Raw genomic sequence first — 27236 nt, 5'->3', positions numbered from 1 at the left:
ACGGCGGCCACGGCGCGCGGCTGCTCCGCCCGTAGCCTCCGCTCCGCCGCCGGGCTCGCCCGCCGTCCGCTCCGCCCACAGCCCGCCACCGCTCTGCTGCCGCGCTCGGCCATCGCGACTGCGCCCGCCGCCAGCCTGAAGGAGAAGAGAGAGGAGAGAAGAGAAAAGAGAAGAAAGGGAGAAGAAAAGAGAAGAAAAAATATGTGCAGCTGACATGTGGGCCCCACGTACCTTTTATTTTTTTTTTGCTGAGTAGGATGCCACGTCAGCAAAACTGGGCAAAAATACTGCCGAGGGACCTCCGGTGAACGGTTTGAGTAAGTTTAGGGGTAGACATTTCTGGTTTTGTGGTTAAGGGACCTCAAAAAATCTCGCTGTTAAGTTCCTCCGGTGAACTTATTCCTAGTTTGCCACCGCTCGCTGGGATTGCTCTTCTTGGATTATTATTATTGGGCCTTGAGTTTTTGTACAGACGGGCTGCTCTCCGACGGCCCACCTGGTTATCAATCAGTACGGCCGGGCCAACCAATGTGCTTCCCGACGGCGACGGCTGCGAAGAGGATAAGCAAAGCAGCAAGAGTGAGCTGCTGCTGCTCAGCTCGGCGATGAGATGATGCCACCACCAGTTCAAACCCTACGCCTCCTCCTCCTCACCCCTTTCCCGCCACCTCCTCGCCTCCGCTTCCACCGCCTTACGGCCACAGGGAGGTCCGACAATGCCGCCGCGGCGTCCGGCACCACGGCGAGGGAGCGCCGCCTCGCCAAGGTGCGGGAGGAGCGCCGCCGCCGTCAGCACGAGCTCGACAACACCTATCCCGGCTGGGCAAGGCACTGTCCTTTTACCCTCTACATACTCTGCTCCTGGATCTGGATTCGCCTCCCTTCCCTGCTCACTCAAATCCATCTTCTGCATCATCATCACCATCATCCATACAGATAGATACAGTAGATTTGTGGGCTGGTGCTAATGCTGCCTGCTGTGCAAATGCAGGGTTCTGGAGAATGCCTGCAGGGACGACGACGAACTCCGCGCCATTCTCGGTGATAGCATCGGGAACCCAGAGCTCATGAAGCAAAGGGTGGTTCCCTAATTTATTTGAGCTTTCTTTCTCGCCACTTCAAACTTCTCTTCTAGTAATACTTACTTGTACATTTACTTGTGTGCACGGGTGGCAGATCCAAGAAAGGGTACGCAAGAAAGGCAGGGCACAATTCAACAAATCCAAGACAGGGTCTATTGTTGCATTCAAAGTCAGCTTTCGAGAGTGAGTTTCAATTCCACCTAAGATTTAATGACTGATAAAACCTTCAATGTCATAGTTGAGCATCATCTAGATTTTCTCTTCTTTTTTTTTCTCAGTTTGATACGATGATACGACTTTGGACTATTAATACACTAACTCAGTAGCTAAATTGATATCATACTCCTCTGTGTATGCATATTAGTTCCACTGACTGAATGCCACTTATCTTTCTATCTTTGCAGCTTCAACCCACTAAATTCATTCATTTGGTTTGAACTCTTTGGAGAACCAACGGATCGAGATGTTGATCTGCTTGGCGGTGTAAAGTGACATTGTATTTCTGTTCCTTTGGATTCTCATTATTCAGAAAGAAATCACCCTGTCTTGACATCAACATCATTTATATTCTGCAGGTGATTCAGGCTTGGTATGTCATGGGGAGATTAGGAGCTTACAACTCTTCAAATTTGCAGGTTGGACTTGTTCAAGTGTTGGAAACTACAATGATTACATTATTTTTTTATGACTCGTCACCTACGTAGGGAGAAAACAAAACATCTCATCTTTTTATTTCTTGAAAATTCCTACGTCAACCATCATATTGCCTAATTAACCAACAATGCGTCATATCTAAGATACACCTTCTGGGTTTCATTGCCAAAGCATGGAAACATGAAATTAATTATTCACGTGTCATATGTGCCTTCCGAATTTTGTGGAATTGTATGCACTATTGTAATTTGTGAACCATCTTCTTTTGATGAAACTTGTGAATCTTCTTTACATGGCTAGCTTTGGACTTAACTTATGTTGCCAACTCATGGTCACATAGTCTAAGTTAATAGCTTAGCTGGCTTCCTTACCAGTCATTTTTGTATAATGAGCCATTAGTAAACTGTAAACATGCCTTTTTGGTGCTACCTTTTTATCAACTGCTTACACAATTATGTAACACTGGTGTGTTATCTATGCAAGCTGACTTGCAATTTTGTCTATTTCAATTTCAGCTGGCCAATTCAATGCTGGACTATGACCCTTCATATGATTCTGATCAAGCTTCTGGTGTGATGCCTTCATCTTTCCATGATATCAGTGATGTCGAATTCCAAGACAATTGGGGCAGAGTTTGGTGAGGATTGGAAACATTTATAGTCTGGAAATTGTGTTATGGGTTCTACAGTACTGAAAATGCACTCTTCATTCAGGGTGGATCTTGGAACATCGGATTATCTTGGATTGGATGTATTACTCAACTGTCTTACACAATTAAGCTCAGAGTAAGTCATCTTTCTCTATACCTTATACAAAACAGTAGCAGCTATAGCTTCAAATCTGATCCTATAGTCTTTAGTTCAATTGTGATTGTGGAGATAAATCTGATCCTATAGTCTTTAGTTCAATTGCGGAGAGAAAATGAAACGTTATCTGAATTGTGAGAGTAATATACCACTGTAGAAATTTCTGGCACTCTGCAAACATGTCAGTTTGTCACATGCCTGTTTCTGAATATGTCACAGATCAGTCCTAATATGTAGTTCATCGCCCATCACGTACATTATGAGTTACTTTTTTGTATTCAAAATGTTTGTGCATTGTAATTAGCTTTTGCTGTGATTGTGGCTTTGACAAAAATTTCAGGCACTTGGGCATCAAACAAGTGGTATTTGGTGGCAAAAAAATGGGCGACTGGGAAGAGGGGATGAAGAACTCTGATTACGGATACAGGCATTTCAAGATATAGCTGTACCGAGGAGTGATATGCAATGGTCATGTGAGGGAGGCCTTCATATGTACTCCAGGCCTCTGGGGATTCTCCGGCCTATAGTGGCAAGACTTTTCACTTGAAGCAGAGAAATTTTTTGGACGACTGACCAAGATTAGTGTGCCTAGATTGATCTTGTGCTCGTGTGTGTAAATAATTTTAATTTTCCTCTAGGTTGTATTAGAACTGAATCCAACAATCCAGTAAAATGTATTGTAGCAATTATATCAAACAGTTACAAAATCATGAGCAATTACTGACTGTACTCCTCGAATGACCTGTACTGAGTGTCGCGGCAGAACCAGGCCAACATGCGCATGTACCTGGCGCAACTTCTCTTCCATCTACATAACCAAGAATTTTTCATTGCTCGATAAATCGATCGCTCGAAGGCCCAGTTCGAGCTGCAGAAGTGTCGTGCCACTCACACGTACGTCCGATGCTAATGGTACACAGAGCTACCATTTTTCTGGAATTCCACATCAAAAATTAAATCATGCATGCATACCGTCCAGGAAAGTTAGCTATACATCTGAACCAGGAATAAAGACTGGCACCAAACGATCTCCAAAGTTTTACAAACGAGCTAGCTAGCTATTGGCTTTGGCTATTGCTATGGCTGCTGCTAGTCATTGACCTATCGAAGCTGTTGGTCCTGGCATTCTCGCGCATCTTCTCTACGATATTCCGCCCCTTCTCTTCGATGTGCCGCCTCTTCTCCTCCAGCTTGTCTCCCATCTTCTTCCCGAAGTCCATCATCCGAGCTCGCCTGCCGCCTTTTCGCTTCGACTCGTCTCCAGATTGCTCCCCTGCAGGCACTATCCCCCTCAGAGATGTGTACAGGGGCGAGGGAGACTCCACTTTGCTTTCAGAATCCTCTTCCTGAATCTTTTCTGTGATCAGCAATGGCTTCCTCAGCTCGTCGATTGTGTCAGGACTGGAAGGAGACGATGCTTCACCAGCTGGAGCCAAGGGAGTCTTCCTCGGCTCATGCGATGCATCCGCTGCCGCCACAGGCACTTGGGTTGGCTCATCAATGGATGCTGCTGTTTTAAGTGTTTCCTCACTTCTTGCTGACGAATTGGGCAAACTTGGCGCCACAGTTTTGTTACTAGCATCATCCTTCAGAATAACTTCGTCAGGCCGGGTTGGCGTAACGGCTGCAGCGTGGCTTCTGGTCTCAGTGGGCTCACGATTGAGCCAAATAAAAGGTGCATCCTTGAGAGGTACCCAGTCATCCTTTTCTGCCAACATAAATGGTATGGAAATACTTTCACAGTTTGGGAGCACCAAACTGTCACGGAGTGAAGCCTGAGCAGCAGAAAGGTGTGATTAAAACATGTAGGTTGGAAGAGAAGTAACAAGCTCAGAAGAGGATGGGATGTGTTCACTACCTTGAATCTGTTACCGATAAGCGAGCCAATGTGACTGTTGGTAATTTTCCTATCACCAATAGAAGATTCGATGTCCCACTCTAAATCAGGCATTGATGTAAATCCGTACCAGAGTTGATCAGAAGGAGGAGGTTTCACATGCACACGCAGGACACCTCGAACAGATGAAATTTTTATCGCCAGAGAGAGCGGCACCTGTGCAAGAAGATCTTAAGATCACTGGTGAAATATTCATATTGTTTTAAAGAGAAATCTCCATAACTTTAAGCTTCTAAAATAAGTTTGATGTACGATTTCACTGGCAGAGATGTACCAAGGCTAATGTTACAGTTTTTAAGAGCAACTTATCAAATACAGAGATGACCTGAGATGTGCTCAGAAACATGTAACACGTAGGAAAGAGATGCATGAAGGCCAAAAGGAGAGGTGTAAACCTGTGAGACATGATCTGCTATGGAATGCATGATATTTTTCCACCCTGATATATAGGCCGATGTCCATCCAGTGCTCTTGGGCTGACTACCATCTGATACAAAAGATCACACAAGGTCTGGATCACTAAACATATCTTGATTCTTGATGCATCAGAGGACTGGGCAACCTTCTAACCATAATTGTAATAAAGCTTACATCAAGTCAGTACAAGCATACATAAGCAAAACAGGAAAACAACAAGCTGATCATGCCAGCGGTAGATCATAACTAATTGGATTCTTTTTACTCTTAATTGTAATGCAGTCATTGGTAGGACAATCATAAACAGTTACTCAAAGAAACAAATGAAATAAACAAGAAAACACATATATGAAATTGAAGCATACCTGGTTCACCTTTTTCTTCAACTGAGGAAACTGAATTTTGGGAATCTCGAAATTGGTTACCGTATTGTTCAATACTCTCAAGAAGATCTGATTCAACCTCTCCATTTGAGTCTGTACCAAAGTTACTTTTCATTATGTCCTTCTGTAACTCTGGTTCCTGAACCTCGAGTCTTGTTTCAATGTGCAGTAGTATTCCACTAGAATATTCAAAATCAACTTCAAAAGCCCATAACTCATTCAAATCCAGTGGAAGGACTCTCATCGCGTGTACATAAGGTGGAAGCTTTCCAAGGCTGAAGTCAGCAAGTGTGATGTCACCAACATAAGGTGGGGTCCTCATGCTTGATAACGTTCGCTAACAAAATAAAATTCAACTAATTAACAAGTACAGACAAGAGCAGGTTACTTTGTAAACATAAGCAGTATATCTAACCTGAATGCGTGCTTTGATGGCCTTGTGTATCTCATCGCTCATTTTAGCATCAAAAAACAACCGTGAAGATAAAAGGTTCCAACAAAGTGTACCTTCATCTGCTATTCTATCATCGGCATTTACATCAGGGAAAGCTGAAGGTTGTCCAATTTGACCCAGAGCAGGAGACGTTGGACTGGGTTTCACTGTATCTTGTGATGAACTGCTATTGGACTTGTCATCTTGTGAACCCATTAATCCTTCAATAAACGGTGTGCCCTGATAGCTGCGTAATTTATCCAATATCTTTCTTTCTCCTTGTGTAGATGATCCGGAACTTGTCTTACCCTCTAACGGAACCTTTGTAGATGCCTTCTTTGCCAGCTTTTTGAGAAAGAGACGGACCTTGGAAGACCCATCAGTCTTTATTGCCCTGTCCATAACCTCATGGTCCTCACTAGAAAATACTGTAGGCTTTAGGAAACCTGGGTATTCAGAATTTAATGATGATATGTAATTATTGAACTCCTCGCTCAGCTTGGCATGCCAATTCTTTTTCTCCTTGTCAGCAGTAGCTGCAAGACGAAGTGCTTTACACCATGATTCCTTCTCCCAGGAAGTTTCAGCATAAAGATAGCATACCTTGCTTCCATTATAAATTTGATATTCCTTGCTTTCCAGTTTAATAGGATACCTTTTAGCCCTGAAAGTTAAGCAAAGGTACTAAAGTTACACATAGAGTGAAGTATACGAGCAAAAAAAAAACCCTAGTAGCAGAAGTAAAACAGCTGAATGAAAGGAGCAGAACAGAAAGCTGCTTGGCAAGTACTTCTAACTGTCTTCTAAAGAAGTACATTCCGTCTCTATAGGAGTTCCTTCAAGAAATAAAATCCATATAAGCTGGCTCCAACATGTACAAATACATGATTTACCTTCAAACAAAAGCATTTCTACATGCCTCTGAAATTTTATTTGGCAAATCGCGACACAAGGTTAAACTTGACTGTAAATTCACAATGTGTACAACTGGAAACTGGATAGGGGTAAAAAAAAGATGAGCTCATGATGAAAAGTATCATTTTCTCCTGCACCAAATACTGACCATTTGCGAGAGGGCATACTTGATGCTGAAACAGCAAATACTGTGCAATTCAGAAGCTTAATGGTTGTGTGGAAGCCATCAGGACCAGACAAAATAAGTGAACGCCCCTTGATTTTAGCCGACCTCTTTGCAGGAAAAACCTCCACAATATTCTTTTTTTCCTTTGTTTCTTTAGGGCCTCCAATCGATGAGCGTTCATTACTAGCTTTAGGTGTCTTTTCTGGCTCTAGTATCCACAGAAAGCCCTGTAAACATACAGCATCTATTTTAAGCAGGATCATCCTTAGTAACTAAAAAACATGGAGGCTCTAAAGAGGAATCTAAATGAAATGTTATTGCAAATATAGTATGCCAAAGCAATTTGGATGAGCTCTGGATTGCAATGGTATTTAAGCCATTTTATCCAAAATGCAAGTATATTTTCCTTGAACCATATTGTTCAACCTTTATAAGCTCAATGTTGAGTACCCATGATGTAAAACAGAACTAGCATAAAGATGCAGTGCAAAAATATGTAAAAACAAGGAACATCATGGTGAAAGGAAGTTACAGGAAAAAAAACGTTGCATTCATGAAAATATAACCAGGTCGTATGTATATTGGTCAGTGGTGAACATGTATCAGCTGTGATAATTGGAACCAAAAGGAAACGATTATGTTTAGGTCTCTTCAGCATGTAACCTACTAGTTCATCCATAGAGAATTCATTAAGCTTAGTTGTGGAGTCTACTACATGTACAAGTACAACACTTGTGATGAAGATGAGAACATGTAGGTGTTTCCGCACAGGAGAACAATATACACTGAGATGAGCAGGTGTATGAGCTGGGCATGCCAATGGATAGAATCATGGGCCAAAAACTAAGTAGAGGTCAATGCCAGGAGCAAATTAGAATTTGAAATAAAAAAAAGGCCAGGAACTTAAGAAGTAAACATATATGGCATGCATGAACCCTAGGAGCAATTTGCTTGGATAACAAAAGGGGAACATAAAATTTTGCGATGAATAACCAGAATAACAGAACCCAATCACTGATATTAGTATTTGGAACAACTGAACGATCCAGGATGTACAAAAATTGCGGTCTGAACACAAAGGCATGTCGATTCTCTAGTTGAAGTGCAGCAATTGGGGAAAAAGAAACCTTGTTAGCATATGAATGCACAGTAGTAGCATTTTGCTCCTCCCAAGTAAGTAATTAGCAGTGGAAGCAAGCTGCAACTATTTCATAGTAAGATAAAAAAAAACAGGAGATCGAATCGAGAGGTGATCCCTAGCTCCAAAGCTGCAGAAGCAGTTACTGTTACTAGTATTCCAGCGCGCCGCATTCGCCCTATCCCCTATCCCCTATCCCCGAGGAGGGTAATCGAAGCGAGAGGTACGTGAGTGGAAGCAGCCTGACCTGCTTCTCGTACGGGAAGGGGCGTTCGCCGGGGAGCTCGTCGGCGTCCGGCGCGGGCTGCGGGGCAGAGTCCCGGCGGCGGAGGCGGCGGACGAGCCAGAGGAGCGCGGCGGCCTCGAGCGCCGCCAGAGCCAGGAGGCCGAGGAGGAATCCCAGCAGGAAGGCGAGGGCCATGGCCTCGCCGCCGAAGACGTACGGCGACGGCGACGGCGACGGTGAGCGACGTGGAGGTTGAGGACCTGGTTGTAAATAATTTGTAGGAGTGGGAGGGACCGGAATGTAAAGAGACAAGGTTGGGGTGGGGGGGAACCCGATACGCAAGACGCAAGGATGGCGCGGTCGCTGGTTGGGTCGTCTCGTCTCGTCTACTTTACACGATGGCGCGTGGGTCCCACGCGGTGTCTCTGCGGTGGGTGGGACCCACTTGTCGGTGCCCCCATCACTGCACCTTTTCTTTTTTCTTTGAGTGGTTCGTTCGCTTCGTTGCTTCACGCCACGCGTTGGGTTGGGTTTGAATTCTTCGTCTTTGCTTGCTGCTGCAATCATACTACTAGTACAGTATTTGCTTCAAACGTCCGAATTAATTAAATTAGGCTACTAATTTGGGAAAAAAAATAGAGAGGACAAGAGTTCCTAGCTACCTATAAATTAAATACTTCCACGGATAAAAAAAAAGTTAATGTTTAGAACAAGATTCAATCACTCTTAATGGGCGGGTTCGGTTGTAAGAACAGTGAAGCAAGCAAAAAAAAAAAAGGCAGCGGCTGCAAGCAGGCCCAATATTACAACCAGCTTATATTAGAACAAGTTATAAAACCTAGTAACAACTCATATACATTTCAAAGTAATTATCTTCATGTCATCCCTTTTGTTTCAAATTAAACATTTGAAAAATTATCAATGAATGGAATTTTATAAGTAACCGAATCTTATTCCAAATGTTGAATATTATCAACCGAATGGGATAGTCCATATTTTCACGTGTTTTTCATAGACGACGTGGAGGGCTACTTTATTTGAGATTTTCTCTCATCCTTGGAGAGAAGGGAAAAAAAAGCAATTTACACTCTCATTTCTCATTTACATCCAATTTATCTTTCCAGCTCTATTGTCGATCTTTTTCCCTGTCAAGTCATTACCAGCAACAATTCCTACGTAGTTCGTACCTGTTCATAATTCTATGAAGATAGAGTGATGTAGTCTACTCCCTCCGTCCTATAAAATACGAATCTAGACATACGTTTGTCTAGATTTATAGTACTAGAATGTGTCACATCCGGTACTATATTTGTTTTTTATGGGACGGAAGGAGTACAACATACTTGCTGTTGATGAAAAAAAAAAAGTCCTTTAAATTCAGTATAGCTCGCAAGGTGACTGACAAAACAATTTCCTCCATCCTAGTTTGGCCTTCTTCTAGCACCACCGGAGGCTGAGTATCGAGTATAATTAAGCTTAAGCAACAAGCGTCAGGTTCAGAATGCAGATTGCCGGCAGTGAGACGTGAAGAAGATGAAGTCAGGATGGTAAGCTCGCAGCTGCTTGAGCCAAGAAGACGCTGCCCAGAAGAGATCAGAGCTCCTCGACGATGTCCACAGCTTCCCTTCCGCTCTGTACGTCGCCAGCCCAAACGGCGAAACACCAACAACGCTCCTCCCCTCCTCAACATTATCTGCAAATTAGCCCATGCATTTCCATCATCAACATCGATCTAATTACACTGTCAGTAATGCACATATCACAGCCACAAGATTAACGAATTGATGTTATATAGGAGTATGTAATATGTGGATGGATTACGTACCTTGGAAAACTGAGGAGAGGGAATGATAGGTTAGGAAACACGTAGATAACCCCTTGAGGTTTCCACGAGCTGGGATATGATAAATCGGGTACCTGAATGCATGCAGATTATTGTTGACAAGATTAGTTGAGTTCAAGTCAAGCATCTCAACAAGCTGTTCCTTTGTTTAGTTTTCTGAATATACATTAGATGTAATGTGCAATTATGTATGCATTTGAACCTCTAGCTTCAGAGCAATAATTTAACAATCAAAGAAGTGAAAATGATGTGTAAATTCAAGTACCATGCTACAGACATCCAGCTCGAAGGTGAAAGTTGTGCACTGCTGAGAGATGTCAAGCATGGATAATGCTGAGCCAGCTCTGCCACCTAATCAATAACACAACGTATGCAACACCAAACTTAATTAGAGTACTAATGTGGTAAGTTATTTGCATTGATCACATTGAAGACTGAAACAAAACTAGTAACCTTATCTGCTAGCGGGACTCTCTCGTAGGGCGAGCTCCACTCGTTGTACTGAAAATTCAGGCAGCCGGCACCTTGCTTTGCAGAAACCGATTCAGAGCTATCATGGCTTGAGTCGTCGTCATCAGACATAGCAGCATCCCATGATCTTGATAACTTGTCGCCTGTACTATCATCACTCCAAGAATCACTCTCGCTCCCTGCGCTGCCTCTGTATGATTTCATCGAATGGCATTAGTTCGATCAGATCGGAAACAATTAATAGGCCAAAGAGGATTAAGGGTTTGCAGTAAAGTAAAACAATGTACAGGTAGGTTGCATACAGCTACAAGAGACATGAGATTGAGAGGTAGAGAGAGTAGCAACGAACCTGGAGAAAGCAAGGAGAGACTTGGTGGAGGTGTATATCTGAATGGCAGATAAGTAGGGAACAAAATGTTGGGTGATGGTGTTGCCGGATTCAAGACGGACAGGAACAGCAAGGCCATACGCACTGCTCTCAGCGTAATGCTCCCAGAGATCCTCAAGCGCGAAGTAATCGACCTCGTCTTTCTTCTTGTCGAGTTGCCAAACTTTGCTGGGATCTTGGAAACATTCCTACATTATTGAATATTGAAAGAAGAAGAAGAAGAAGAAGAAGAAGAAGAAGAAGAAGAAGAAGAGAGAGAAATAGAGATGATAATTTGTTTGCTGAAAGTATGCAAGGGCAGGAGAGATGTTAATTTGAGCAGAATGTATACCATGGAGGCGGAGCGCCAGCGCAGGCATGGAGTGGCGGCCTGGAGGAACACCTCCAGGTTGTTATCGGTATTACTCTTCTTCTTCTCCATCCTCGAATCGAATCGAATCGCCCAGAAGCGACCAATGCTCCTCCTAGCTAGTACAATGCAATCCTTGATACGCTAGTTATTCAAATGCAATATGAACCAGCTGCTGATCAATCTCTCTCTAAAATAGAAGGTAATCAAAGAGAGTTTGGAATGAAAGGTAATCGTGAAAGGAATATGCAGCCATGGTAGCCATGCATGGTGCGCTTTCGTTTGTGATTGGGAACAAAAGACCAATGAAGAGGACTAGTGGCCCAAAGCACAAGCGAAAGGGGAAGAGTAGAGTGGGAGACTCGTGGACGAGAGCCCAAATTGTCTCCGGCCACACCCTCTTCTTCAACTCAACTCTCTACAATTTATTTCATCACAACATGTATACTACTTCCTCCGTTTCAAAATATTTGACACCGTTGACTTTTTTAGTACGTGTTTGACCATTCGTCTTATTCAAAAAATTTAAGTAATTATTTATTCTTTTCATATCATTTGATTCATTGTTAAATATACTTTCATGTACACGTATAGTCTTACATATTTCACAAAAATTTTTGAATAAGACGAACGGTCAAACATGTTCAGTCCCAGAGTAGTTTATAAGATAAATCCATTTTGTATACTAGCAGTTTCGAGTGGACAGAGATGTTTTGTATTTTTCAAGTTAGATTTAAAATATGGTAACCTTATTCCGGCTGGTCATGAATATCGCCTTGTTTAGATACTAGCTAAAGAGAATTAGCGCTAACTAGCAAAGAGCGATAAGGATGTGGACTGCCTGTCACCTGGGCTGAGAAAGGCAAAGAATGCCTCCTCTCAGCAAAGGAAAAGATAACAAAAAGAAACATGACACGGAAGCTAAGAAGATGTTACTAGTATGTGAAAAGAGAACGTAACGCTCTCTGTCCTCTACTACACGATAATTGTCCAGTAAAGTAAACATCATCATCATATCAAGGTGAAGGCCATCAGTCATACAATACACACACACATAAAAAAGGGCTGTGCTGCTGCTACACTCGTGCCTACGCATTCATCTATTCTCAGACAAGGGCAATCTAAAAAAACAGATGGATGCCGTGCCGCCTCCTCTTCCTTGGATCTGGCTAACTCGCAAAGGGCAACATCTAGAACTTGAAGTCTTTCTTCTTCGACTTCCCGTCCTTCTCCTGCTTCCTCTTCCTCTTGCTTGCGTTCTGCAAAATGCACATATGCCCTATTGTTAGCGACATAGGGACACACCACCAAGGAATAAAAACAACAAAAAGCTCATGCTTCTTAGTTGGTGACAATGGGAAGAATGTACCTCCGCCACCATGTCGCTGAAATCTTCCTTCTGGTTCCGTAGCTTCTCCTCCTCCCGGGCTTCCTCGTACCTGTGTACATGGTATAAAGTGTTAGCATCTTCCACTCGCTGTGATTAGCACCATCTCAACTTCACAATGCATTGACAACACAAAATCTTACTTGGCAGCCAAAACATCATCCATAACTTCAAGCTCCTCAGGTTGTATGGTGACATCCACCTTATCAGACTTCTGATTCTTGAGAAGATCCACCTGCAGTGGTCCACAACCAAAAATCATTAAAGCACGCATTCAGTGAAACCACTTGTAAACATAGTGCAAAGGACTATGAAGCCTACCCTTTTAGGACCAGCCTTATCCTGTGCACCAATCGCATACCTGCAAAAGCAACAAGATTCCATAAGAGTTAATTCATATCGTCAAATTGGATGGAATACCATAAGAAAAGTTTGACGTTGGGTAACTAGGTAGTAGTTAATGTAACATACGTATGGCTTGATCCATAGATAGCCCCAGGAGCAATTCTTTCTTCTTTTTGCTCAAGAATCTTCAAAGAAAAAGGACAAAAAGGTCGGTTATAGACTGAACAAAACCAATTTAAAGGTCTGTATCCTGAGATGCCACAAACAATTGAAGGCAAAGTCCTCACCTGGTATAGTTGCTTCTCGGTCTGCTTTTCAGGCTCTTTCCGCTGCAGCTTCCGAAGATCAATCACATCAGGTGTTTCCACACCAGTTGGAGTGCTATCAGCAAAACAAACATCAATACATAGTTCTTTATTTGGGAAAGAAAAACTAAGTAAGGCATCAAAGAATTATGGTAGCACCTTGAGATGGTGTCAACAGATTGCATGCCGTCTTCCATGTCTTCATCTTCCATTGGCTCTTCTTCCTCCTCTTCCTCCTCTTCTTCCTCCTCCTCCTCTTCCTCCTCCAAGTCTCCCCAGTGCTTGCTGCGATCAACAGGTTCTTCCTGCAATACAAAATAGAACAACAGTCAGTTCTTGTATTCAGCTCAAACAATAAAATATAAAAATAGACATACATCATAATTAGGTTCATCCTGCTGTAGGACTCCAAAAACATCTCCATATAAGGGGCGCCCATGCTGTTTTCCAAAAGAACAAAATTAGTAAGAGATGCATGTTGGTTAAAGACTGCATTTTAGTAAGTCAGAGTCCGCCAGGGGCGGATCTAACATGTGATATACCTCATCAACAGGAGGTTTTCCCCATTCCCCAGGTCGGTATCCGAAGCTAGCACCAGGAGGAATCGGAGCATTTAGCCCAGGAATCTTCAGCTGAGGATAAGAGGGCGGAGGACCATATCTCTGCCAAAATTTAATGTTATCAGTTGACATAGAGAACTTCTCAACTAGAACACCGGATACATGGAAATTGTTCTTCAGAAAAATACCTGCATGTTTATAAGCCATGGAGGTGGCGCACCATCAGGCATACCAAGAGCCTCTTTAAGTTCTCGCGACAGCATGCCTGGCTTCATTTCCCTAAGCTTGACCTATTAAGTCCACATGTACAAAGCAACAAATTCAAATACTCAATGTACGAAAACACAGATAAATGGATTGTGCAGACAGTTACCAATTATCTCGATTCTTTTATATATATCAGCATGAAAGATAATGTAAAAGTACCTCAAACTCTTTCCCTTCATAATACAGGTCACCATGACTAGTCAATTTTGGCTTTGTTTGGTATTTGAAGAAGGCGTCATGCAAGACCTGTACCAACGAAATCAAGGTGAGACTTATTTTTCCTGCCTGTGAATCATGTCAGGAGTTGATAACTCAGGCCCCAGCTGGATATATGAGATAAATTACTCTAGATTTTGGGTTGAATAGTTAAAACACCCTGAATTTTGAGCTTAACATAAACATGTGTGCTGTAATGCTGCATTAGGACTAAAACAGTCTGTAACACCCATTACCAGTCTCAAAAAGAAAAGCAGAAAAATTCAACATTATTAGAACTTGAGCTTAAGGAAAGAGTATGAAAATGTGTGTTTACAATAAATGTTGATACCATCAAATGATCTCTATAGACAATAGGAGTAAATTTTTACCTGATAATCTATATCCATCTTGCCCATTTTTGGTTGCATACGCTCCCGCTGCTTTTGTTTCAACTTTTTACTATCCTCCTTCTCAATATATGCCTGAAAAAAAAAGAAATTTAAATAAAATTCGAGCACCACACAGCTCCTAAAGTAAGCTGGTATCATGTCCCAAGAAAAGCCTAAAAGAATCGAGATAATCAAGTTACCTGTCTTATTTTTTCTATTCCAGTTGCAGCGATGAAGTCAGGGAGTTGAAAAGGTTGTTTCTCGATACCTCGCTTACCCTGCAAGAGACAATAAGGTGGCATAAAATCTGGACAAGGAAATAAATCAACAAATAAAGGCAATGCTCCATGCAAAATACAGCTTCGCGCATTGAATATTAAAAAAGGCTATGTAATGGCTAGAGAAAATGACAAGTTCATATATGCAAGCAACAAGAGACATAGACGGATAGACCCAGGCTAGACTAAAATTTCTCTCTCAGAAAATGCCACATGAATTAACTAGATGTGACACCCTTAAAGTTTATGCTATACAAATCAGTCAAGTATTGCACCATGAAGCTCTTGCTCCCAGGTTGTTACAGCATCCCTGCAAGAATTGCATCTGTATAAGAGGGGTGTAAATTTATCAACATTATGTCCCCTCACTCCCCATCCACACCTCTTTTTGAGTAAATTGTTCCACATCAAACTCCACTAAAATGATTCAGAAAAACTATTCAACTCTTCTACAGGTGAGTTTTGAAGCAAAATGATGGCTTTGAATGACAGTCGCAACTACTTAATAGGAACTCCAGTACTAACAACAACATTTAAATTTGTGTGCAATTTTTTAGGAGCGCACAGAAGCACTGTTCTTCATTAATATTATGCAAAACAACATGGTTGTCATTGATGGCAGGTTGGTAGGTAATCACAAACCTGCAAGAATTTGCGCTTTTGACACCAATGCCTTGGGACAGGTACAGTGTTCCTGTAGGACTTCAGATAGACAAGTAATGATGGATCCGATGCCGTTGCATCCCAGACCTAGCAAGAAGAATACAGATGTCTCAAACAAAGATTAATCAACAAGTTTACATAGAACTACTTTACTGGTGTCATTCCCGTTGCTTCATTTTCCTCAATAAGATAAAAGTAATATTTATGTTTGCACTCCAATATAGCAATACTGGTACAAGTGTGTGCACCATGAAGACATTTGCTGCAATTGCTAGGGAATTTATGTAACAATTCTACCCTCAAGAATCAAGAAAAATACATGCAGCACATTACTATGTATGTTCAATGAAGCTAAAATACAAGAATGCCCAGCATTAGGAACTGTGAACAACAGAAGGGTGTACCCCTTGCACAGGTAATGAATGTACAAAAACGTTTGAGAATTGAGAAGCTTTAATCTTATAAGTGGTGCATTTCAACACATTGTTGTGAATTCACTTCAGATTCACCTATATCTGGCAGCGCTGGCAGTGACACCCTAGATGAGCAATTACGACATAACATAGTGACAACACACTCAAACAGATGTACATCAAGCAGCCAACTACCAGTTAATCTTAGCATAACTAATAAGGGTAGCTTACCTCCACAACATCAGGTCTATTGCATATCTGTTTCAGTTCTGCAATCTTCATCCTTCGTTGTAGCTAAAAAACGGAAAGAAAAACTTAAGCTTAAGGTGAATTAACATAGAAGGAAGATGGAGGCACTGAAACATGTTATCAACAATAGGGAGATGCGAAGAACGAACTTTCTTTTGCTTGTTGGACAAGCCCCCTTCCTTCTTTTGCTGTGTCCCCTGCTCGTCGTCGTCCGAATCAGACCCTGCAGCCTTCTTTGCGGCATCAGTGCCAGCCTCATCTTTCTTCTCGTCATCCTATCAGAAAAATACCAATCCACTTGTCAATTTCTCCACATAGAGCAGGCAAAATTGAAGCATGAGAGAGGAATCTTATATCGATCGGTTTGTCTTCCGTAGCAGCACAAGAGGAAGCGGTAATACCTCGGCGTCGGCAGAGGAATCCTTGAAGGTGAACTTGTCGAAGATGCTCTTGAAGTCGGCGAGGAGGCCGTCGTCCAGGTCCGCCTGCTCCGGGACGTACTCCACCTCCACCTCCACCTGCGGCAACCACGGTTCCTAGGTCAGACCAAACAAGCAAAAAGAAAAGGAAAAAAGAAAAAAACATGAACCCCCCCAAACCCTAAGAACAAAGAGAGAGGCGCTCCCTGTGGCTGTACCTGGGGTTTGACATCAGGCTTCTCCTCGGCGGCGTCGTCGTCGGCCCCGGCGTCCCCGGCCGCATCCGCATCTGCGGCGTTGGACGCGGCCTTGTTCTTCTTCTGCTTGCGGCGGCGGCGGCGGCGCTCGCTCTCCCGCGACTTCTTCTTGTCGGTTGTGGCGGTGGCGGAGGATCCGTTGGGGAGGTCGGGGGCCGCGTCGACCTCGGCGGCGGCGGCCATGGCGGTCGGCGTGGAGAGGAGAGGTCCAGAGTCGAGAGGGAGGAAGAGATGTGCCTCTGCCTCGCTTTTTTGTTAGTTGGGTTGTGTAGGTCGGTTGGGCTCGTGGGCCGGGCCAACAATGGCCCATGATAGACCGTCCCACGTCTATGCAAAGTTGCAAACTCCCCTTTTTTTTCCTCTTTGTTTTTTCGTCGATTTACTGTATGTATCACTTTGCATAAAGCAATTGTGACTTCATTTTGTTTCCGGAGTTAAAAGAAAAAAAACATCTGCCACTTCACCATCTTCGGGACATATATCCCATTTGATTCTTATAAGTAGATCTCACTCAGAAATGAACCTGATGCCCCAGCATGTTTTAAGCCAATTTAAGTAGGCGTACATTATTACCCTTTTCTCAAAGAGAAGAGAGCTTTGTACTACTCAAGATCAGACAGCTAATAAATTTTCCTCAGAAACACACAGCAAGTAGTAGCAGTACTATACATGAAACTTGGCAAGCTGTGACCAAAACGTGTTATATATAGTACATGATTACATCCATTGTAAAATCTATCCGCCATGTCATTCGGGCAGAGCTTACATTTTTCTGTCAAAAAAGTAGATACAGCTCTTACACCTTCCAATTGCCTTGTATGCACATCAACCTAACTGGACTAGTTACCTAGCTCTCTATCCTAATCTCTATCTTTTCAGCTTATTCTGTTGTAGTAGTAGGTAAAAAGAATCATTTCACTGTAAACGAATGGCAAAATGGAGTTGCATTTCTCAATGTTACACACCATGCGGCTGGTGTTCTGCTCAGCCAAATCCATGGAACCCAGCAGATCTGTAAGAGTTTGGCAGCTTGGGTAGCTTAAGGACCGCGAGGACACCAGCTCCTAGTGAGAAAACGGAAGCCAAGGCGAAAGCAGGGACGTTCCCTCCCCCAAAGAGAGCATCCCATGGACCTGCTCCTAGTGACACTACTATCTGCACAGAATAATGGAGTATTAAATGGTCAAGACATCTTCAGTGACAGCACATATAGAAATACATTTTGTTTCTTATGAACATGCTAACCTGCGGAACAACGATTGCAAGGTTCAGGACTCCTGTTGCCAGACCTGGAGATTGATAAAAAAAATATCCTCAATCAATGAGAATCACATGAGCATAGTGTAAAAGAAAAAAACATCAGCAACACAAACCTTGTCCACCTCCTGTTCCAGCAGTCAGCTCAGCAGTCACAGAAAAAGGAACGCTATATGTGATCTGTGACATTCAAGAGCCAAGTGTAAGAAAGCTTCCAACCCAACAAGGCAGGATTTTGTGAAGTCTGGTACTTACCGAGAGTGGCAGTCCAAGTAGGGAGAAAACAATCAAGGCTGAATTCTTCACTGTTTTATTTGCTCCAATGATGTGGTGAAGTTTACTTGAGTACAAATCAAAAGAGATCCAACTTAATATTGCTGTAGCCAGCATGCAGATAAACACTGTGAAGTTGCTGATTGCCCAAACCAGTCTAGCACCCATCAGTCGGCATAGTGGATCAACAAGGAAGGACCCAATTCCAAGGACAACCTGTATTAAAGACCCAAACGTTGAAGCCACCAACTTATCACCTCAAACTAGAATCCAACTGAAATGCTTAAACCACTACAGGGCACAAAGAATAGGAAAGCACATGAACTAAGTTTTAAGACTTTCAGCTAGTTGTTTGATAGAGTAAGAGCAACAACTAGCAGTATCCAATAAAAATACAGAAAGGCTAGAAATGATTGGGGTGTAACAGCATCTAAACATAGCGACATACTACAAATTATAGTAAACACATTGATCAAGGGTTCTTACTGAATTCAATAGCAAACCAAATGCACCTTCTCGGACACCGTTGTCATAAGCTTTCCTTTCACTCAAGTTGCCATTTGGGTCCCCATGGTAAACCTCACGTCCCATCCAGTCAGTATCAAAAAGGAAAAAGGGAAACCACGACAACTGCAAAGCAAACGATATGGATGAACACCATCAATCTACAAATTCCAAAACAGTAAGAGACAATCAGCATGCAGCTGATATACATGCATAGATGTCTTAAGGTAGCATACCCATGTTAGAGCCATAACTAGAAGAACAGAGTACATTCCAGGAGGTAGATGCCTCATGCTAGTCAAAATATTCACCAAAACTGCTCCTGGTCCATCATTGAAAACTTCGACATTCTCTCTGTTTGAATTGGAGTCCTCAGCGTTGGAGTTAGCTGGGACATTGCTTCCATCTGTATGACCATTAGGAAGTGCTCCATTACGAGGTTCATTTGATGCATTGTTATCATCTCTAGAACCATTCAGGAGAGGCGCAGAATCAGATAATCGTTGTGCATCTGTTGGTTCCAGCGGGATCTCTTCAGCAAAGTACAGGGTAACAGACATACAAAACAAAAGGAATACCTGCATAGTAGGGCTTATCAGCTTGCACACATTACAGTCCACACTCCACAAAATAATATCACATGCAATTCCTAAGAATGACCTGCTAGCTCTGCAGGCTGTTACAAAACAGCTTGAAATTTCTACTGCAGGCGCAGCAGCGGGATTTAAGAGAACTTACAACTGCAACCAGAAAAGCGGCTTTCAAATTACTACAAGCTTCACAGCATGCTCTTGTCATTAGAAAAGGAAACCACCTGCAATAATTATGAGAAATAAACTCAGATTTCATGCCAAAAAAAACCTTACTAACTAGAGGGACTTCATCAAGCAAGATGCCTAAACAAGAGGACCAAGACAGTAGTCCTTTCAAACAGGTAATCACCGTATAGTACTTTTCAACATGTGATAGGATACTCTCTCCACAGAAGAGAAAGATGCTGAGACAATGTTTTACCGTGATTTGCTTGTTCATACGCTACTCTTGTATCATTCAAAGGGTAAACAACATCACCAGTATTTGAAACAAATGGTACTGAAATTGCTAAATGTATATATAGCTTTTGTTTATTAATACAGATTGACTACCAGCCGTCAGATGTTACCAATTGTACAATGATCCATTTGGGTTGAGTAGAACAAGTCAATTCAACCCTTTACCAACAGTAGCATGTATAGGACAGCGCAAACTTATGAGCAACAAACTTCAAGTAAACATAAGCACATAAAGGACACATGAAGTACGTACTTGTGCCAATTCCCACTAGCACCAGATGAAAAACCAAGAACGTTTCCAACAGCCATCCATGTGCAAAAAATTGCATTTGCAGAATTACACTGATCAGGACCTACGTAATAGAAGGTATATCATTTAGTCACTGATATTTAAGTGGGTCCAGTATGGTAGACATTCAAAATGAAAACATTAACTACCTGAAAGGTCAGCTAAAAGGGCACGAGCAGGACCCTGTATGTAGGGAAAAAGGAAAGGAGAAACAGGATATTAGAGAACATCCATGGTGAGGTAATCCAATTAATTCATGGCATATATTTTGACAAATTTGGTGCAAATACAAATGACGACAAGCAAACTTTTGAAGAGGCTTACTTGAACTGTATTGTTTGCGAGATCCAACATCCAGAACCCAAGAACGAAAATAATAGCTGCTCGAAATCTTGAACCTTTATATGTACTGAACAAACAGTACTCGTCATTTTAGTGGCGGCACACTTGATGTGAAGAAAACTATCAAAGGAAGTAGAAGTATCAAAGATTACCTGCAGTGCTCAGTGGTATCTCCTAAAATGTAACCAAGGTCTGCAGAAAATCCGATTAAAGTTACCTACGTATGAATTTCTTCCTATTAGAGCACAGAAAGAATGGGAACATATGATAACCTATCAAACTTCATCTAACTCACAGCAAAGCATATCATCAAGCATCCAGCCAAAATGAACGGTCTCCTTCTTCCATACTTTGAACGGCATTTGTCACTCCAGACACCAACACATGGTTGAACCTGCAGAGAATCACGGGACATTAATATACTATTGTGTTTGGAGTGTTGGACATGCCTGGTTATGAAACAAAAAAAAAAGAGGAATTTAATTATTGCAGAAACTTACCACAAAACCAGTAATAGGTCCACAAAGCCAAATGAATGATGCCATGGCATGGTCTATTCCTAGGGTCTGCATCAAAATCAACAATGAATAGCTGTAAATAGATCTGAAAGATGTGTCATGTGAAACAGATATACTACCTAAAAACTCATTAGCCCACCAAGTTATTCGGTGTTAAGAAACCATTTCTCTAACATGTACATGTGAAGAGTGTGAATTTTTCATCTAGTTAAACCTCTCCTGTGTATCGAAATTTACGGTATCGAAATTCCTAAGCAGGCAAGTCTTCCCCTGGCTGATTTTTCACTTATTGCCATTTGGCAGCAACCTTGATTTCAGTAAGCAGTTGCATTCAAAGCACAAAATATGTAGGGCGCGAATTTTGGTGCTCTAATACGGTTGCGTCAGCAGAAACAGAAAAGGGAGCATCAAGCCACGCATATATGGGCGATCCGTTCCCGTTCCCAAATGCGGATACTCTCCATTCTGAAGCAGAAGGGAGAGCAAAGGGTAGTGGGTATACCTGGATGTAGGGCGTGAGGAGCGAGAGCTGAAGCGCCCAGCCGAACTGCACGCCGGCGGCGACCATGCAGGCGAGGACGAGCTTCCTGGTGGTGGTGGTACGGGCGGCGGGGGGCCCCTGCTGGTGCGTGGCGTCGGGGTCCTTGGGGGAGCCTCCGCGGGGGGTGCCGCCGTTGAGGCTGACGAGCTCCATCTCGGCGTCGCGGAGGTGGCGGTAGGGCAGGCGGATGGCCGTGAGGCCGCCACCGCCGGCGGCGGAGTCCATGGCGGGGCGCAGATCTGGTAGGGTTTGGTGAGATCTGCGCGGGCAAGGGGCAAGGCTCGCGGCGTCACTGGTCGGCGTTTGGAGAGTCAGACTCAGGCGAGGCGACGCGGGGCGAGGAAGAATAGGAAATTGTCTCCTCCCCTGCTGCTGCGTCCGCGTGGTGTGCTTGTGTGTTTGATTGATGCGTTGGTCGGCCTCCCTCGGCGAAGGCGCGGCAAAGCAGCGAAGCGAAGCCAAGAGGAAGACAACCAACACAAATCACGCACTCACGCGCGCGCCGACGCGACGCCTGGCGCTCATTCCATTCTTCCCTCCTCCATGTGAAACTCCGCGATTGGCGTTGGCAATTTTTTTTTAAAGAAAAAAATACACTACACTATTTTAATGAAGTTTGTTGAATTTCCTTTGTTAAGTAGTTTGAAACTAGGAGTGCTAATTTTGATGAATTGTATGATGATCTGGTCGTCTATTCATGCGTGTTTGGTAGCAGTCCACTCCATTAGTACAAGTCAAAGAGTCTTCGGAGAGGAGGCATGAATCACCACAATGGCAGCAGGTTAGCTAGATTGTGCCGTCAACGACTGAGTGAGGCATCATCTTCTTTTTGCTCCAGCAAGCCTGCACTTGATCACTCAACGTTACCTCTACAACCACCTGTGTATCAATCACTTCATCTAACATTATGCCACCCAACGTATTTTGCCTATTCCACACCACCAAAGATTCCTTTTCCTCAGGGTTAGACTGAAAAAATATAATAAATTCGCAAACAATACATCATGTCTGCACCTGGATTGTATGACCACAACCCAGCAGCACCACCACCGACAGAAAAAGGCACACCAAAATCATGTCACCTCCCCTCATGTATAGGAGAGAGCTCTATAGTAATGACAACTTAGCTCAACAGTGTACATAATTAAGCTACTAACATTAGCAGATAGCAATACACCACAAAACAAACTAAATCAAACGCCACACCCTATGTCCCCAACAATGGACCATTCATTCCTCTGTAGTCTGCCAGAAAAAATAAAGAAGAAAAGGCGCCAGGTTCAACAAGACCATCTCCAAAAACACGGTATGGACAAGTAAACCCCCTTGCTTAGTGCCTCTACTATATATTCTCAGAGAGCAAAGAATACCACCGGTGTGGATCTCTAAAGCCTACATAACTGCCATCCTGGAAAGTGCCCCAGTCAATGCTTTATATAGGGTCCATCTGCCAAAGAAAGATACAGCACATCAGTTTATAAAACAAGTTTTGAGCAAATTATTTCTTCAGATAGTAAAGATCTCACAAAGTGGCAGATATCAAGCTACTACAAGCAAACGTTAACCATCCTCAGCTGAAAATTTACATAGAACACTATCTGAATGCATGACTCCTATCCTAGGAGTAATCACGAAAAGAGAAGAATGCAAAGCTAAAGGTGCTAGATAACCTCAAAGCCATATTGCTTCCTGGGTTTCTGGTGCTAGGGTGAATGAGTGGAAGTCACTTTGAAGAGGACCAAAACTAGTTAAGAAAGCAATATGCAGTAATATCGCCAGCTTTACATCTTACTCAGTACAGATCCATAGGAACACTAGATACCTTTGGTAATCACGACTTCAGAAAGCTCAAGCTTTGTACTCACGGACATGCATCCACTTGGTTGATGACCATTTGTTTCCTTTGATGACAGGACAACCCCCTGCTCAGACCATAAAGAAATTTGTAAAGGGACTGCTTGGAGCATATAAAACACACGTAAAGTATCTGAAGGAGCATCGATGGAAGTTTTAAACAGGACATAGCAAATAGAACAGAAGTGCCCAGCAGGCTTCAAGTCATGCAATCAGTTTAAAAAAAGTAATAAGAACAGCAGATAAGTCACTGAACTGACCATGCAAACTTAAAGGGTCTAGAGTGGCATCTGGTTTCATGCTCCAAAAAAGAAGCGCATCTCCCATCTTTGGTTTGACAGCAAGGCCCTTTCTGGCACACTCTGAAAGTTCATTATACCATGGTAATGAACTGCTGTTCACATTTGCATCAGGGAAAATAGTCTCACCCCCTTCTTCAACATCAGATCTGTTTCCATTGATAACATTGTGAAGGAGTTAATTAGAAATCCAGTTAACAACACTTGTAACCAATACATTATAAATGAGTACCATACGTACAGATACATCAGAAGAGTAGCCATTCTCTGACCACCATTCTTGGTGTTGTACTCATCAAGAAAATAGTCAAAGTGAGGCTCGTACTTCTGCCCGACTTCATAGTGCAGAACTTGGAGTCCCTCTCCATGTTCTGCAAACCAGAATGAATCAAATCATTATTGCGATTACAACAACATGATAAAAACCTTCGCATGATAAAAATATGGAAATGTTGAGAGTTGCATTATTGAACTGCATATTGTTAACAACCCAATGCCATAAACCTCTTACGTGCCAATGGGGTACTATCCATGACTAAGAAATAAAAAGGACATGTATGGCCACACTATGAATTTGGCTCATTTGTGAAAAGAAATAGCAGAAGAGAAAACATTTGAGCCATGACATACCCATAGGAATGAAAGTGTAGTCTGCTATCCTCTTTTCAATGGCCCGAATAACCTTGTCTCGTCCCCTTTGGAGAAACATGCCTGAACTTGTGCGTACCCTGCTGTCCTTGCTTTTACCAGTAGTGCTATCAACAACCGTGGATTTGACCATGTGAGGCTTGGCCAATCCAATCAAGTAATCACACTCTTCCTTGGACTAACAAAAGAGATAAGCCATCAGCAATTCATACAGTTTAACAAAAATGAATTGTAAACTATCAGAGTTATTGGAGCGTGAACTATCAGGCAACAAAAAGTGCAGAAAAGTAAATAATTATCAGTACTATCAGGCAACAAAGCGTGAACTATCAGTACTATCATTCCATTCTCATAACATGCATTCAGTGAACACCATTGTTGTTGCCATCCCGGTATGCGAGGAGAGGATGCAGATGAATGAACAAGTGTAGAGAGCAGATTATTTTACCAGGAAATTGTGATAGACGAAAGCCCTGGGCTCCCATGATATGACTTCCGTCCATTGTGCTCCTCGTTCCCCAAGGCCCTCGCTGCTCCAGAGAAACCAAGAGAGAAACGGTTAGCAGCGGCAGATCGAAGGAGGAAGCAAATCTGGAGATATTATGGCAGCAGGGGGAGGGGGGGGAACCCGGCCCCTTACCTAAGGTCGCGGCGGGCGCGGGTGCGCGGGGGCCGTGGATCGGCGGGCTCGGCGTCTCCCCCGGCGGCGGCGGAGTCGGTGGTGGCGGCGTTGGGGGCGGAGACCGGGAGGGAGAAGACGCCGAAGGCGATGAGGGCGAGGAGCAAGGCGGAGGCGAGGAGGAGGGCGGCGAGGGCGAGGGCCAAGGGCGAGGTGCGGCCGCCGCGGGTGGGGAAGACGCGCGGCGGGCGGATCCCGCGCATGAGCGGGCGGGAGGGCGCCATGGTTGATTGATTACCTTAATGGAAGGGAGGGAGAGAGAGAGATCTCCCGCGCGACGCGACGAGGAAACGAGCAGCGGGTGGAAGACGACGACGATGGCGACGTGTCTCGATTCGGAGGAAGGGAAGCAAGTCAGGTCAGTATCACTACTGGGCTGAGGCTCGTGTGGAGGAGGCTGGAGTTTGGTCCGCGGCCCGTGGTTTCGTCTCTCAAACTCAAAACCGTGGGCACACACATTCCTGCCTCCTTGCAACATTTCGTATACCCTTGCTACAAAATGCGGGTGTTTTGAAAACTCTACTGTACAATAATGAGCGTTAGGAGGTTCACGTAGGATTTTTTTTTTGCTGATCTGGAAGAGAGAGAGAGCCGGCGGGCGACTAATTAACCGCCGGGCGATATGCGTGGCCCGAGACGTGGGCCCGCCGCGATGGTAGCGCAAGCAGCGCCCGTGCCTCCACGCGTCCTTCCGCTTCGCCATTATCGCCGTCTTCCGCGTCGCCATCGTCGCCATCTTTCCCGGCCGCCGCCGTTCCCGTCTTCCCCGGCCGCCGCCGTCGCCGTCTTCCCCGGCCGCCGCCGCCGCCGTCTTCCGCGACCGCCACCGTCCCGCCACCCTCGCCCGCAGCCCACGGCCGCCCGTCCTCGTCCTCGGCCGCAGCCGCCTTCTTCGTCTTTCGTGTCGTCATCGTCGCCGTCTTCCCCAGCCACCATCGTCGCCATCTTCCTCGGCCGCCACCGTACCGCCACCCTCGCCCGCAGCCATGGCAGCCGCCCGTCCTTGTCCTCGGCTGCAATCGCCGTCACCGTTTTCCTTGATCGTCATCGTCCTCGGCGGCCGCCGCCATCGCCTGCGGCTGTCCCACCATCCTCGCCCGCGGTCGCCGTCCTCGTCCTTCGCGCGATGGCCCATGTCCCTCCCGCCGTCCTCTTCTACGACAACCACCGCCATCGCCCGCGGCCGTCCCGCCATCCTCGCAAGCGGTCGCCGTCCTCGTCCCTCATGTCCGCCCCACCATCATCACTCGCGTTTGCCGCCGTCGCTCGCATCCGTCGCGCTGTCCTCGTCCTCCGCGGTTGTCCTCGTCCACGCCCGCGGTCGCCGTCCTCGTCCACCGCAGCCGTCGCCGTTGCCTGCACTCGTCCCGCCGTCCTCGTCCACGGCGGACGTCGTCCTAGTCTGCGGCCGCCGTGGCTGTCGACAACGTCGCCCTTGTCCATCAACGCCATCACCCTCCCCTTGTCCACAGCGGTCGCCGCCGCCCTCGTCCGCATTCACAGCCATCGTTGTCACCCATGTTCACCGCCACCTTCTCCGTTGCCGGCGTCCGTGTAAGGATGAGAAGAGGCGTCCATGTAAGGATGAGAAGAAGGAGAAGAGGAGAAGATGGTGGGCCCGTAAAACAATAAAATATTTATGTTACAAGTATATGATATCTCTATTGTATGTCTTAGCTATAACGCTTACTATAGGCGACATGTTCACTTATCACAACCAATAGCGGGCTTTTTTATTGACCTTACTCTAAAACACCTTCTCGATTTTCTTTTATATATATATATATATATATATATATATATATATATATATATATATATATATATATATATATATATATATATATATATATATATATATATATATATATATATATATATAAAAGCTTAACAGAATAACACCGCATAACAGAATAACACCTCTAGCTCCTCCTGCATGCTCCTACATGCCTACAGCAGCAGCACCGGGCAAAGCTGAAATGAACTCAAGCCAAGCAAAACTGACATTTAAATAACTAGTTCTCATTTCTCAAGCAAACCAACAATGAGACGTCACATAAATAGCTGATACTGCAGCAGAAG

At 44.1% G+C, this 27236-nt stretch overlaps 6 protein-coding genes across 9 annotated transcripts; 1 reads left to right on the top strand and 5 right to left on the bottom strand.

The window, feature by feature from the left end:
* Positions 1 to 563: 563 nt before the first annotated feature.
* LOC4331225 (uncharacterized) lies at positions 564 to 3280 on the top strand. 2 transcript variants are annotated; one of them, XM_066307191.1, is made up of 8 exons: positions 564 to 828; positions 992 to 1041; positions 1177 to 1265; positions 1487 to 1565; positions 1658 to 1717; positions 2252 to 2373; positions 2450 to 2521; positions 2883 to 3280. In XM_066307191.1, the coding sequence occupies exons 1-8, from the start codon at positions 717 to 719 to the stop codon at positions 2983 to 2985; spliced, it is 687 nt and encodes a 228-aa protein (XP_066163288.1). In that variant the 5' UTR covers positions 564 to 716; the 3' UTR covers positions 2986 to 3280. The 2 variants fall into 2 exon arrangements, with proteins under 2 accessions (XP_066163288.1, XP_015626616.1); XM_015771130.3 differs by having other exon boundaries at positions 992 to 1079.
* Positions 3281 to 3470: 190 nt separating this feature from the next.
* Positions 3471 to 8427, bottom strand: LOC9267532 (uncharacterized). The gene is made up of 7 exons (XM_015771129.3): positions 8139 to 8427; positions 6736 to 6980; positions 5655 to 6336; positions 5222 to 5576; positions 4835 to 4926; positions 4401 to 4595; positions 3471 to 4317 (listed from the first exon to the last, which is right to left on the bottom strand). Exons 1-7 carry the CDS (start codon positions 8310 to 8312, stop codon positions 3601 to 3603), a joined length of 2460 nt encoding a protein of 819 aa, XP_015626615.1. The 5' UTR covers positions 8313 to 8427; the 3' UTR covers positions 3471 to 3600.
* A 763-nt stretch (positions 8428 to 9190) lies between these two features.
* On the bottom strand, positions 9191 to 11567 carry LOC4331223 (uncharacterized). Of its 2 annotated transcripts, none has more exons than XM_015768710.3 (6): positions 11151 to 11567; positions 10781 to 11007; positions 10414 to 10621; positions 10226 to 10311; positions 9943 to 10034; positions 9191 to 9810 (listed from the first exon to the last, which is right to left on the bottom strand). In XM_015768710.3, exons 1-6 carry the CDS (start codon positions 11238 to 11240, stop codon positions 9614 to 9616), a joined length of 900 nt encoding a protein of 299 aa, XP_015624196.1. In that variant the 5' UTR covers positions 11241 to 11567; the 3' UTR covers positions 9191 to 9613. The 2 variants fall into 2 exon arrangements, with proteins under 2 accessions (XP_015624196.1, XP_015624197.1); XM_015768711.3 differs by having other exon boundaries at positions 10781 to 10994.
* Positions 11568 to 12078: 511 nt separating this feature from the next.
* LOC4331222 (uncharacterized) lies at positions 12079 to 17114 on the bottom strand. The gene is made up of 18 exons (XM_015770072.3): positions 16860 to 17114; positions 16624 to 16740; positions 16372 to 16497; positions 16205 to 16267; positions 15540 to 15647; positions 14820 to 14897; positions 14620 to 14712; positions 14192 to 14278; positions 13954 to 14055; positions 13748 to 13867; positions 13583 to 13645; positions 13365 to 13510; positions 13188 to 13281; positions 13027 to 13085; positions 12877 to 12916; positions 12699 to 12790; positions 12538 to 12607; positions 12079 to 12427 (listed from the first exon to the last, which is right to left on the bottom strand). Exons 1-18 carry the CDS (start codon positions 17079 to 17081, stop codon positions 12359 to 12361), a joined length of 1749 nt encoding a protein of 582 aa, XP_015625558.1. The 5' UTR covers positions 17082 to 17114; the 3' UTR covers positions 12079 to 12358.
* A 436-nt stretch (positions 17115 to 17550) lies between these two features.
* LOC4331221 (sucrose transport protein SUT4-like) lies at positions 17551 to 22178 on the bottom strand. 2 transcript variants are annotated; one of them, XM_015770071.3, is made up of 14 exons: positions 21636 to 22128; positions 21116 to 21181; positions 20911 to 21009; positions 20768 to 20807; positions 20598 to 20682; positions 20423 to 20456; positions 20238 to 20337; positions 19671 to 19746; positions 19169 to 19510; positions 18915 to 19058; positions 18411 to 18644; positions 18272 to 18335; positions 18144 to 18187; positions 17551 to 18053 (listed from the first exon to the last, which is right to left on the bottom strand). In XM_015770071.3, exons 3-14 carry the CDS (start codon positions 20975 to 20977, stop codon positions 17883 to 17885), a joined length of 1401 nt encoding a protein of 466 aa, XP_015625557.1. In that variant the 5' UTR covers positions 20978 to 21009; positions 21116 to 21181; positions 21636 to 22128; the 3' UTR covers positions 17551 to 17882. The 2 variants fall into 2 exon arrangements, with proteins under 2 accessions (XP_015625557.1, NP_001388943.1); NM_001402014.1 differs by having other exon boundaries at positions 17575 to 18053; positions 20768 to 20832; positions 21636 to 22178.
* Positions 22179 to 22747: 569 nt separating this feature from the next.
* Positions 22748 to 25515, bottom strand: LOC4331220 (probable prolyl 4-hydroxylase 3). The gene is made up of 7 exons (XM_015770073.3): positions 25116 to 25515; positions 24924 to 25005; positions 24458 to 24653; positions 24069 to 24198; positions 23789 to 23976; positions 23497 to 23596; positions 22748 to 23121 (listed from the first exon to the last, which is right to left on the bottom strand). Exons 1-6 carry the CDS (start codon positions 25376 to 25378, stop codon positions 23523 to 23525), a joined length of 933 nt encoding a protein of 310 aa, XP_015625559.1. The 5' UTR covers positions 25379 to 25515; the 3' UTR covers positions 22748 to 23121; positions 23497 to 23522.
* Positions 25516 to 27236: the final 1721 nt, after the last annotated feature.

The sequence above is a fragment of the Oryza sativa genome, chromosome 2 (assembly GCF_034140825.1).
Source record: "Oryza sativa Japonica Group chromosome 2, ASM3414082v1".
Taxonomy (NCBI): Eukaryota; Viridiplantae; Streptophyta; class Magnoliopsida; order Poales; family Poaceae; genus Oryza; species Oryza sativa.
This window is presented reverse-complemented; position numbering and strand designations above follow the sequence as displayed.

Bases quoted from the DNA above. Each gene is read 5' to 3' on its own strand.
- LOC4331225 (XM_015771130.3), top strand. From the start codon at position 611: ATGATGCCACCACCAGTTCAAACCCTACGCCTCCTCCTCCTCACCCCT. The intron at 1,718-2,251 runs GTTGGACTTGTT...TTTCAATTTCAG, and splicing joins ACAACTCTTCAAATTTGCAG to CTGGCCAATTCAATGCTGGA. The intron at 2,374-2,449 runs GTGAGGATTGGA...CTCTTCATTCAG, and splicing joins GACAATTGGGGCAGAGTTTG to GGTGGATCTTGGAACATCGG.
- LOC4331222 (XM_015770072.3), bottom strand. From the start codon at position 17,081: ATGGCCGCCGCCGCCGAGGTCGACGCGGCCCCCGACCTCCCCAACGGA. The intron at 13,282-13,364 runs GTGCTACCATAA...TTTTGCTGATAG, and splicing joins TCTGTTGACACCATCTCAAG to CACTCCAACTGGTGTGGAAA. The intron at 12,428-12,537 runs GTACATTCTTCC...TGCATTTTGCAG, and splicing joins TCAGCGACATGGTGGCGGAG to AACGCAAGCAAGAGGAAGAG.
- LOC4331220 (XM_015770073.3), bottom strand. From the start codon at position 25,378: ATGGCGCCCTCCCGCCCGCTCATGCGCGGGATCCGCCCGCCGCGCGTC. The intron at 24,654-24,923 runs GTAAAATAATCT...CTCTTTTGTTAG, and splicing joins TCGTCTATCACAATTTCCTG to TCCAAGGAAGAGTGTGATTA. The intron at 23,597-23,788 runs GTCAGTTCAGTG...TGGTCTGAGCAG, and splicing joins AGACCCTTTAAGTTTGCATG to GGGGTTGTCCTGTCATCAAA.
- LOC4331223 (XM_015768710.3), bottom strand. From the start codon at position 11,240: ATGGAGAAGAAGAAGAGTAATACCGATAACAACCTGGAGGTGTTCCTC. The intron at 10,312-10,413 runs GTTACTAGTTTT...GTTATTGATTAG, and splicing joins GAGTCCCGCTAGCAGATAAG to GTGGCAGAGCTGGCTCAGCA. The intron at 10,035-10,225 runs GTACTTGAATTT...GCATGCATTCAG, and splicing joins AGCTGGATGTCTGTAGCATG to GTACCCGATTTATCATATCC.
- LOC4331221 (NM_001402014.1), bottom strand. From the start codon at position 21,899: ATGGACTCCGCCGCCGGCGGTGGCGGCCTCACGGCCATCCGCCTGCCC. The intron at 21,010-21,115 runs GTAAGTTTCTGC...GATTCTCTGCAG, and splicing joins GACCTATTACTGGTTTTGTG to GTTCAACCATGTGTTGGTGT. The intron at 20,833-20,910 runs GTGAGTTAGATG...ATTCATACGTAG, and splicing joins GCTTGATGATATGCTTTGCT to GTAACTTTAATCGGATTTTC.
- LOC9267532 (XM_015771129.3), bottom strand. From the start codon at position 8,312: ATGGCCCTCGCCTTCCTGCTGGGATTCCTCCTCGGCCTCCTGGCTCTG. The intron at 4,596-4,834 runs GTTTACACCTCT...CTTCTTGCACAG, and splicing joins TAGCAGATCATGTCTCACAG to GTGCCGCTCTCTCTGGCGAT. The intron at 4,318-4,400 runs GTAGTGAACACA...TCTGCTGCTCAG, and splicing joins TTATCGGTAACAGATTCAAG to GCTTCACTCCGTGACAGTTT.